Here is an 11771-nt window from a genome sequence, read left to right as displayed (position 1 = left end):
TCGTATACATATTTCTTTAACATTGCCCATACGCTGATATCGTCTAGTCATAATTTATTATATTAATAATATTGCCGTGTGGTCCCAGCATAGAATAGACCATGCTTTTCTTTCCCGTGGGTGTTATAAGAGGCGACTAAGGGAGGGCGAGAGATAGGCAGCAGCGTCCGTCTTAAAACATCACCAAAATCTAACTGCGGTTGCTATTCCGCCTACCAAGTGTAGCATTTGTTTTATACCACGAAGATGGAAAACAAGTATACAGCCCGTCTGATGGTAAACGGTTACTGTAGCCTATGGACGCCTGCAACACTAAGGACGTGCGCGTTGCCAATCTTTCGAATCGAAGAAACCTTTATGTATCCTCTTTGAAAATACTGTAGTCTGTACTAGCAAACCCCAAGGAAGAGACTTATGATAACACCCAAAACACCCAGGAAAGGAAGGGATGGCCCATTCTATGCTGAAACTTTTAAACAGTTAAAGAGAAAGATTCAAACAATTAATTTTTATTAAAAAGCCAATTTTATTATCAAAATATAAAAAAAAATCTAGATATTCACAGTAAGTAACTATTATGAAATATTTAATTTACATTCAAAACCATTTTCTTAGGACATAAAATAAAAAAAATATATATCAAAAACAGATTTATTTTATTCATTATTTTTATTTGAGAGAATTGCAAACAAGTTTACGGACCACTTGAAATTGATAACCATCGCCCCTTAGAAATGAACAGCACTGTAAATGTTACAGAAGATACTGTAAAACTAACAGCCTAACCCACACTTCTTTTAATTTTCCAATAGGATGTACTAGAGTACATAAAATCTTAAAAGATTTTATTCATACAATTGACACTCCTATAAAAATTATGTAGATTTCCCATGAAAATTCCCAATGAGAAGGAAGTGTACGCTGACAAAGCCGCGATATATAACTAGTATTGAAATACACGTTCATACATTTCATATACGTTCTCCTAGTTATACAAATACCAACATCAGCTCACTCATATTGACGATGGAACCACATATTAAAATAAAAATACCGATGAATATTAAAATCAGCGCTCTCCATAATCTCCATTTATATTTGCCTAATCCAGGCCTGTCCCAAATTACGAGTAAATTGATTAAATTTGGCCAAATGAATGCCATGTTCGATAAACAGAAGGCGCCGAGCTGTAAAAATTATGTTACATTTTACTAATATAATAAATCTTGGCGTCCCCGCAGGCAAACGCAGTGTAGGACGACCCTCCACTAGAAAGGGGAAGGGATTATTAATAATGCAGATTACGTAGGTACAGTTAGCTACAGGTAGTCCCCCTAGAAATAATCGTTCTGAATTCCAGGTGCATTCACACACACATTGTACAAAGTAAACTAACTGACAAGCAACAGCCCTTCTGATGGAAAACGGTCACTATAGCCTATGCTGATGCCTGCAACACTATGGGTGTCACATGCGCATTTCTGATCCTGGTCGCTAGTAATAATGAGGCTAGCAAATCCCCACCTGGTACTAATAATCCACATTATGGCGACTACAAAGTTTTTTTTTTATTCTTTTTCGCCGATTTTGATTATTACTTTTGAAATCCTTTTTTTATACAACTTAGAATGGCAACCAAGCTGACGACCCACCTGATGAAAAGTGGTAACCGTCGCCTATAGACATAAGCAGTACCATGAACATAACAGAGTATACTGTTTCGCCCATGATACCACCCCATGCGTTGCCATTCCTAAGGACTCAGGTGTTATTCCTCTACACCCTGTAAATTCACGCCATATCCCACCCTTCAAACCTAAACACAGCCATGCAAACATAACTGCTTTACGGTTGAAACACGAATGGGACAGAGGTACAAGCAAACGACTTTTGTACAAAGTCTCCCTCCCTCTATCATATCATCATATCAGCCTTTAATTGTCCACTATTGGACATAAGCCTCCCTCATGGGGAATTTTGCCAGTAGTCGCCATGCTTGCCAGGCGGATAAACAACCGTAGTTATGCTTTAGAGATGTTTTAAGAGAGACTGCCGCTATCCATCCCTCGCCCTCCCTTAATCGCCTCTTACGACACCCACGAGAATAAGAAGGGTGGCTTATTCTATGCTGGGATCACACAGCCAAGATTTACACATAAAAAACATAATTTACTTACGAATCCCATCAGCGCATTAATATTTGGGAATATTATAGCGACAACTGAAATCAAAATCACGAATAAAATCCTATAAAACAATTCCCATTGAATTATCTTAAGCTGGTTGTGCTTTGGTTTGATGTAGTGAAAACATAGGTTGAAGGGTACCCAAAAATTGATAGCATGGGTCACGTATATCATCAATGCTATAGCACCTTTAAGAATCATAGGCCAACTGTAACAAAAAAAAATAGATTTATCTATGTATTTGTTGCAGTTTGTAGGAACAATCTCTGGAAATATTAAATCTCCGAAATTCCCAAATTTCTTTAATTTGTAATATCATTATTCCAGCCGTTAATTGTCCATTGCTGAACGTAAATCTTTCCCATAAAGAGAGTTTTGCCTGGAATTGCCACGCTTGGCACGCGGGTTGAAAACCAGTTAAGCTTTGGTGATAATTCAAGATGGACGCTGCTGCATATCCCTCGACCATTAAGTTCTTTTTTTTTATGCAACTTAGAATGGCAAACAAGCTGACGGCCCACCTAATGGAAAGTGACGACAGTCGCTTATAGACATGAGCAGTACCATGAACATAACAGAATACACTGTTTCGCCCATGACCCCCCCCCCCCTCATGCGTTGCCATTCCTGAGGACTCAGGTGTTATTTCTCTGTACCCTGTAAATTCACTGCTATATTCAAACCGAAACACAGCCATGCAAACACAACTGTTTCAATGTAGAACCATGAATTAAACAGAGATGCTCAAGCAATCAACTATTGTACAAAGTCGCTCTCTGGTAAAATCTCTACTGCTGAACATAACTCTTCCTTATAAGGGGAGTTTTGCCCGTAGTTGGCATGCTTAGCTTACAAGTTGGCTACTGCAATTAGGCTTTTAGTGATGTTTTAAGAGAGACGCTGGTAAACATTTCTCTTTCATTAAGTTCCCTTAGTCATTTCTTATAATACCCACGGAAATACAAGAGGTGATCTATTTAATGCCTACACCACACAGCAGAGTGAGATAATATAATTATACTAACGTTGTCATAGGAAAGTTAACTGTTAAAGGTGCATCGCTCTTTTCCAAAAACGCAACATAACCAAAGAATGATACCAAAAATGTGCACGAAACAATGAAAATCATACCTAAAAAATATAAAAGTCTTGTTATTTGATTAAATTGATATTATTTACTTTGGCTACCATTACGTATTCTAACTTCGGATACCGTTAGTATGTGTGTACTGCAAGAGACTGCCATTTTTTTCACGCACATTTTGCGAAACGTGTTTCACCCATAAACGAGTCACCTTCTGTCAAATTATTAGAGTGCTAACCGTTCGGCACCCAAAGTAGCATAAAACTTTGGAAGATGCCTCGTTTAGAAATGAAACATGTCGCAAAACGTGCGTTGACAAAATGGTAGTCGGAGATTGATGGCTAATATGCAAGACTCTGTAACTTACGATAGTAATAGTGGTCAGTCTTCAAGTGTTGGCAGCCATGCACATACTAATGGTAGCGGAATTAAACAGAATAATTCTAATCAAATAACCAGTGATATGGACTTCCGCAAAATAACACCTAGTTCAGTAAAATATAAAGATCTTATTTCAAGAAAATTTTCTGCCATTTTGTACTTTATAGTTCACATTATACAGTTGACATTGCATTGTAGCATTATCTTTAAAATTTGAAAAATTGTAAGTGCATTCCAAGTGATAGAGAAGGTTATAGAGTGCAAAGTTGCAGAGAAATTTTATAGAACAGGTCATTGTTCTTTATACTCATAAAGAATAAGATATCATCTGCATCATGTCAAAGATTGCTACCATATTGCACACCTCTTTTATTTTTATTTTGTGGTCTATTTTTTTTTTTTCTTAAAGAAGCTAGTCAAAGTGATCACGCCCCACCTGATAGTATGCACGTAATGTAGTCCAAAGGTGAGGGTTACCGTCACAGCGATTTTTGGATAACGATCGTTATTTTGGAAGTCTACAAATACATCTCCTCACGCCCCGCTTAATTTCAGCAGCATGAGTCCATACTATACCACATCAGCCATTAGCTGTCCACTGCTGAACATAGGCCTCCCCATGAGGGGGAATTTTACCAAGTTGCGACGCTTGGGAAGCGACAGTGCTGTCGTGACCACGATATGATGCAATCCACGTCGGCAATAAAGAAGCAGGTATGTAAATACTATTTACCTGCAAAATTTTTCATCGCATTAAGTTTTTTTTTTATACAACTTAGAATGGCAAACAAACTGACGATCCACCTGATGGAAAGTGGTAACCGCCGCCTATAGACATGAGCAGTATTATGGACATAACAGAGTATACTGTTTCGCCCATGATACCCCCCATGTGTTGCCATTCCTGAGGACTCGGGTGTTATTTCTCTGTACCCAGTAAATTCACGCCATATCCCACCCTTCAAACCGAAACACAGCCATGCAAACACAACTGCATCACTGTTGAAACACGAATGGGACAGAGGTACCCAAGCAATTGATTTTTGTACAAAGTCTCCCTCTGGTAAGTCTCGATAGTGTGTTTAAAATATGTGTAAACAACGCAAAAGTTTAAAATAAACTATGTGATCAATACTGTCTTCTTGTGATAAGTTCTCCAGAGACAATTAACTACATTTCAATTACACTGATTGTAAGGACTAAATCATTCAATTGCAGTTTTTTTGCAAATAAAAAGTTGTTCACGTAACAACAGCTTCAATTTTTTCATCGCACTAATGACCAGTTGAACAATGCAAAGCATGACATCTATTTTACTAATAATAGCACATTTTTTGATACAACATTGTAATTTATTTTAAAGATACCCTATTTTAGTAATATAAAACATATTGTTTACTGAATCTTGTACTATTGTAATATAGCAAAACTACACGAAAACATGTATCTAATTGAAGGCATTGGTGTCTAAGATACAGGCTAGGCCTAGTTTAGACACTAATGTGCGAGGCATAATGTTACATTTTATACATACATATTTCTTTGAAATTTCTGTAAGCCCATGACTGAATATTTTTATGTGCAATAAATCTTTTATCTTATATTTTTGGTTGCTTAAAAAAAAAAAAGAACTTACCAATAATCAAAGCAAACGTGAATTTCTTTGGCTCCTTCATATTATTTTCTATTGGGATCACAATTCCTGCACAGGACATAGTGAACACACTCATGCCTATGAATTCAAAGAAACTCCACACTGTCGTTACGGGTACCAAATTTGAGAATGATGGATTGAAATGTAACGCGTAATGTACTGCCATTCCAATAGCGAACACTGTATAATTGTGAAAAAAAAAATTAAGAATAAAACCTTATAAAAGATACATCATCATCATCATCATATATCATCATCAACCATAAACTGTTCACTGCTGAACATAAGCCTTCCCCAGAAGGACAGTTTTGCCAATAGTTAGCACTTATTGAGATGATGTTTTAGTGATGTTTTAACATAAGAGGGACGCTGCTACCCTCTTCCATTAAGTTCCCTTAGTCGCTTTTTACGACACCCACGAGAAAAGAAGGAGTGGACTACACCGGGACTACACGGTGAAAGCACACTTTAAAAGAAAAGTCTGGAAACCTAGATTGGTTTCCAGACTTCCACGGTTGATATTTATGCTGTCATTCCCATGTTCACGAGAAGCAATAATACGCCAAAGCTGCTATCTCATCTCTAAGACAATGGAAATGTATCTATCAATAGATTGTTTGCCATTTGTCTAATAGCGTTAGGCTGTGTAAAGTAAACAGAAATAGCCAAATTATGGAAATAATTAGATTATAATAATATGGGAATCAATAGACATAGTAGCAGGGAAAGACTCCTCTCGCTTTATTTTCATAATTTTCTGATATCGTTCTTTACTAGTTTTTACGCACGACTTCATCGGCGTGACCGAGATATGTTAACTGACCTATGTATAAAGTAGCCTATCTCTTTCTCCATCTCATATACTACGTGTATATCATATTTCATAGTGATTTATTAAGCCGCTAAGGCGCTATAAGGTGACAAATACATTTCCACATTTGTTATATTGATAAAAATTATAAATGTAATAATAAAATTTTACATAATAGTGCATTAGGAGAGTATGAGCCTATTAATGACGGGCAGGCGGCTTGGTATATGGTTTTATTTCTAGATCTCCCATGCTTGTACTGGTAGATATATTATGCTTTGTTCTCTTAATCAGGTCTTTAGATGACTTGGAAAAAAGACATACTGTATTATCTCCATCACTGATGATGAATATGGATTAACTAGCTATTACCCGCGACCTCGTCGCTGTGACCAGGACATGTTAATTGGCTATCTCAAAGTACCTACCTGTATTCCAAATTTCATGACTTGACCTTAGCCGTCAAAGCACCAATAACAGACGAATGAACAAACTCACATCACGTTTATATTGTTAATAAGTATTGTCATTTAGTTTTCTATTGTTATGTTTTATGATTCCTATTGTTGATGCAACGAATTCTTTTTCTTATTTTCAATAATTTTAATAATAAAATTAGCTTTTTAACTAACAAATAGAAATTAAACTTACATATAACGACATTGGCTGCTGCAGAAACAGGCGCCAACCATTTCAAATGTGTAACTAAACAGATCAGTATAATTGGTACAATTATTGCTGCCAAATACACCCGAAGGCTTGGATAACCTTAAAGATGTTGTTACTTTTTTAGAGACATGAGCACTAATGACGTTATGGTAATTTATTGATATATTTTAATATACGTATATAAGAATCCCTTATCATGATGTTGGTTCACGCTAACCTCCGAAAGTGGTTAAAGGATTTTAGTTAATTTTTTAAACATTTGTTGTTTACTTCAGCTTAAGAGATAGAATAGTTTAATCGTTAAGTATCCTAGGGGACATAAGAGCATTTTTTTATACAACTTAGAATGGCAAACAAGCTGACGGCCCACCTGATGGAAAGTGGTAACCGTCGCCTATAGACATGAGCCAGATCAGGTAGCATTACATAAGAAATAAATGCTGTTTTTCACAAACGTACTTCACTTGAAAACTGTTTTTCATTTTTTTAAATATGTAGTTTATCTTTCATTCTTATATGCTAACCATTATGATCATATTTTAAATAGTTCCTTTCTAGGCAAAAAAATACTAATGGCCCACCTGAAGAAAAGTGGCAGCCGTCGCCTACAAAATGAACACACACCACCACGGGCGTTGTAGAATACACTATGATGCCACTGGAATTCCTAATGCGTTGCCATTTCTGAGAACTACGAAGTAATGCCTTCATCTCTTGCAATTTCACCGCCACTTACCATCCTTCAAACCATGAAAGCTGCTTCGAGTCAGAAACAGGAATAGGGAATCCATTTTTAAAGTCATACGCACCTTTTGTGTAAAGGTCTCTCTGATCTTTCTATAAAAAAGTAAATACAGCTTACCTGATAAACCTTCCAAAGATGTCTCTTGAGTATTTTCTACGAGTTGTTTAATTGATTTTGCAATAATCAGCTGGTAGCAGGCACATGACCCAAATAAATCGAGACATATAATCCCATCTATCGTATACCTGTTCAACAAATAAGATCATATTTTATATTTCCTAATAAAACCAGAAAAAAGTTTAAAAACTTGTATTATTATAACAGTGCATGTGTTAATACTATAATAACAAACTAAAATTGGACTCTAATACTAATGTCATCATCGTCATCGTCATCTCAGCCAATATCCGTCTACAGCTGAAAATAAGTCTCCCCCATAGATTGCCATAAAGAACGGTCCAGAGCCACCTGCATCCACTGACTCCCTGCAATGCATTTAAAGTCGTCAGCCCATCTAGTAGTGGAATAGGGGGGAAGGGATTGTTATTAATGGAGACTAAGGGCACCATTGCTAGCAATATGCCCAACTAGATAAAACTCTACGTGGTCTCCCCTGGAAACCATCGTGCTGAATTGGATCACGATGGGTTAATTATCTTTTTATCCTCACCTCTCATCCCTCACTAGTGCCCCACCAGTGTACACCGCAGGCGGGGTTATAATTCCATCATCACCTCTTAAAATAAGTGGTGGAACACTCTTATACTTTCGTAAATTAGTTAATGATAAATATTGACCTGAATACTTTCGAATACTTCGCAACTTTTGGGTTTGAAAAACAAGCCACAGCTGCTTCTCCTACATCAGGATATGACATAGAAGGTATTCTGGTTCGCCTATATAAAATTTGTGCAGAGTGAACTAAAATCTGAAAAATTGTTTATGTAATCCAGGTATTAATTAATTCAAATCTGGAAGGGTCTTATTATTTCCTGCCATTTGCTGTACAGGTCATGGATCCATGGGGCCCAGTTGTGTTTTTATCAGATGATCGCAACGCGCCTTATCGAGGTTACTAGTGACCCAAGAGCTGGTAAATATTTTGTGCAAAAGATAAGTTTGCAATCCGAAGAGGTAATGCTATCAGTATCTTGTGTATCTTAGGAGACTATTTATAATTAATTGTTAGTGTTAAAAAAATTGTATAAGTTTAAATTATTATATGATGGTAAAATTAAGGTCCGATATATTTAGTTTTTATAAGTGGTTAAGGAAACAAACTTGAAAAAAATATTAAAGTACTCACGTATAAGCAATACGTCATGTAAAAACCACATATTATGTTAAAAGGTATAGCGATGGCAATACCAGCTTTCATATAAGCAACATGACCACCAAGAATTCCACCTCCTAAAGCACCTTTGATCATATGGGCTACAGATCCAATGACTCTACAAAAAAAATCAAGAAGTGTAATATTACTGAAACTTAAAGTTATTGAAATCATATTTGTGTGATTCCGGGAAGATCATTTTACTTTGGCCGTGTGGTCCCGATATAGGATAGGTCGCCCCTTTTTTCCCGTAGGTATCGTAAAAGGCAACTGAGGTAACTAAATGTTCGAGGGATGGGCAGCAGCGTTCCTCTTAAATTATCACTAAATCCTAAACTGCGGTTGCAAACCCGCCTGCCAAGCATGACTACTACTGGCAAAACCCTCAAAGTGAAGGCTAATGTTTAGCATTGAATAGTTAACAACTTTATCGTCTTCTCCACATAGTCTGAAACAATGTCGCTTCCAGTCATTTGTAGGCTTAGATCTTTATACAACGGTGGCACTTTTTCAATAGGAAGAGCAGTTTTCATCAATAGACAAAGTGATTCGAGAAGAAGGTCTTTATGTAGGTGTCGTTTAATATTGTTTTGTTACCCGATATATTACCCGGAAGATTAAGACTGTCCCTGGTTAAATACGGATAGAGCAGAATAATGGTTAATATCGAAATATGAAGGTGACTTGGCCGTATGGTCCTGGCATAGAATAGGACATCCCTTCCTCTCACATGGGTGCCGAAAGAAGCAACATAGGAAGGGTGACGGAAGGACAGCAGCATCCCTCTTAAAACATCTCTAAAGCCTAACTGCGGTTGCCAATACGCCTGCCCAGCGTGGCAACTACTGGCAAAACCCTCCAAGGGAGAGGCTTATGTTCAGCAGAAGACTGATATGATGGTGATAATGTAACATGATGATGAAATACACTCACCCACTCGGCTTAGGAACATCTCTGAACTGTGCATAGTCAAATGCATCTTCTTCTTGCTGATTTTGTGCTAATGCTCTAAAATTGCCACTTCCTCCCTCTGCCGGTTTAAGACCAGCCTAAAAAATTACAGAAAATTTAAGCTCTCTCTGTACCAAAAATTTGTACCTAGCTAATTGTTAGATTGTTAATAAAAAAGTTTAGCGACTACTACAACTACTAACAATGGACCCCATCAGAACGACCTTTACGTGCCCCAGAAAACCATCATAGTGATTTTTTTAATTCCATGTGAATTCGTTATAACGACCTAACCATAAGCGTATGGAGGAAAGTGATTGTTAGTAATATGGACTACCAATCCCATTGCTAGCAATATATCTTTTTTTTTAAAGAGAAACTTTGGAATTCCTTGTGTATTCTTCACGATGGGCCTAGTTAACTTAAATAATTATCTTAACTCTTCTATTTTAACTTATCATTCCTCACTGATGCTCCGTCAGCTAGCGATACTGTTACCGCATGCGGGGTTACCATTCCATTATCATCCATTAACAAAAACAATATGTGTATTTAAGCGAAGACCGAGATGACCTATTAACCATAAAACAGGATTACTTAGTAATACTTCTTCGACCACCACGGTATGTTCTATATTTGCTTGTTAATCATCATAATATCAGTTTTTAACTATCCACTGCTAAAGATAGGTCTCCTCTTATTGGGAGGTTTTGCCAATAGTTGACACGCTTGGCAGGTGGGTTGGCAACCGCAGTTAAGCTTCGTGATGTTCCGTGACGTGACGCTCCTGCCCATCTCTTGACCATCATTCCCTTAGTCGTCTCTTATGACACCCACGGGAAATCAGGGGAAATGAAGGGGTGTCTTCTTCTATGCCAGGACCACACTGCAGATGGGTTTACTATTCGTTGTTATTAAAAAAAAATGTTGAGTATAAAACCATACCAGGTATTATCATTAATCCATGGAAATTAGGCTTTTCAACCGAATTAAAAAAGAGATGTTTCACAATTAGCCGAATTGTTACTTTTTGTAAATTAATAGAAAAACTAAATAAAATTTTCTTTTTCCTTATTACAAAAAGATTTTTTGTGTCTTACTAAGAATTTTTTATCTTAGGTTTCCATTTTTCAAACATAATACTAAACTACCAGAACAGTGGGGAGAGGGATAGTCAGTAAAAGGGATTAATGACTTCACAGCTGGCAATATGCCCTAACATATTAATTTTCACGTGCTCACCTTTGGAAACCGTCGTGATTAATCTCTGGCGAATTAGTCATGATAAGGTGTTTTCATTTTCATCTATCCATCTCCACAGGTGCTTTGCCAGTATATACCGACAGCATCGGCAGGGTTACCATCCCATTTCCAACCAAATAGAACTATGTAACTATATCAAAATATGTAAACTAAGAAAACGTGAAGAAAAAATCTACCCAAAACATAATGAAAGACACAGAATGACTTTGGAACAACATATTATTACATTCAACATACCATTTCAATTCATACAAGTACAGAAATATAACAAATAATTTTTAATATAGACATTATAATAAAATACATATATAAAAAAATAGAATATTTTCTTAAATCTAGAAGTCAAACATTCTAAATCTTTTCTGACATTTTCAACTGACAATAAAAGAAGACATCTTTCGCTCTATAATAGATAAGGAGAATTTCATTAAAAGGTTTTCTTTATATTATATATTAATTATTCCGTTAATGTATATTTGTTAACAACCAATTAAAGTTATCGTTGCCCTCTGTTGGACACTGGTCTTCCTTTATAAGAGAACTACATAACCTATTATACTACGATGGCCAGATAGCTTGTAGCTTTAATTTTAAATTCCCTTCTTACAATGACCAAGAATTTGAAAGAGAGTAGTAATATTATTGTATTTTTATTTGATCGCCACACTGGCATCTTTTAACTAAACCAAATTTT

At 36.4% G+C, this 11771-nt stretch overlaps 1 protein-coding gene across 1 annotated transcript; it reads right to left on the bottom strand.

The window, feature by feature from the left end:
• Positions 1 to 633: 633 nt before the first annotated feature.
• On the bottom strand, positions 634 to 11433 carry LOC113523200 (proton-coupled amino acid transporter-like protein pathetic). Its single transcript, XM_031908348.2, has 10 exons — positions 11315 to 11433; positions 9797 to 9912; positions 8837 to 8981; positions 8328 to 8458; positions 7648 to 7775; positions 6768 to 6884; positions 5288 to 5485; positions 3212 to 3317; positions 2178 to 2394; positions 634 to 1187 (listed from the first exon to the last, which is right to left on the bottom strand). The coding sequence occupies exons 1-10, from the start codon at positions 11315 to 11317 to the stop codon at positions 990 to 992; spliced, it is 1359 nt and encodes a 452-aa protein (XP_031764208.1). The 5' UTR covers positions 11318 to 11433; the 3' UTR covers positions 634 to 989.
• Between the last annotated feature and the right edge of the window lie 338 nt (positions 11434 to 11771).

This window comes from Galleria mellonella, unplaced genomic scaffold (genome assembly GCF_026898425.1).
Source record: "Galleria mellonella isolate WM207_F2 unplaced genomic scaffold, CSIRO_AGI_GalMel_v1 utg146, whole genome shotgun sequence".
Taxonomy (NCBI): Eukaryota; Metazoa; Arthropoda; class Insecta; order Lepidoptera; family Pyralidae; genus Galleria; species Galleria mellonella.
Note: the sequence above shows the minus strand (reverse complement) of the source record. Positions and strands in the feature narration are given on the sequence as shown.

Coding starts and splice junctions, on each gene's coding strand:
- LOC113523200 (XM_031908348.2), bottom strand. Junction 8,459..8,836: donor ACATGACGTATTGCTTATAC/GTGAGTACTTTA, acceptor ACAATTTTTCAG/ATTTTAGTTCACTCTGCACA. Junction 5,486..6,767: donor AGCAGCCAATGTCGTTATAT/GTAAGTTTAATT, acceptor ACAATTATACAG/TGTTCGCTATTGGAATGGCA.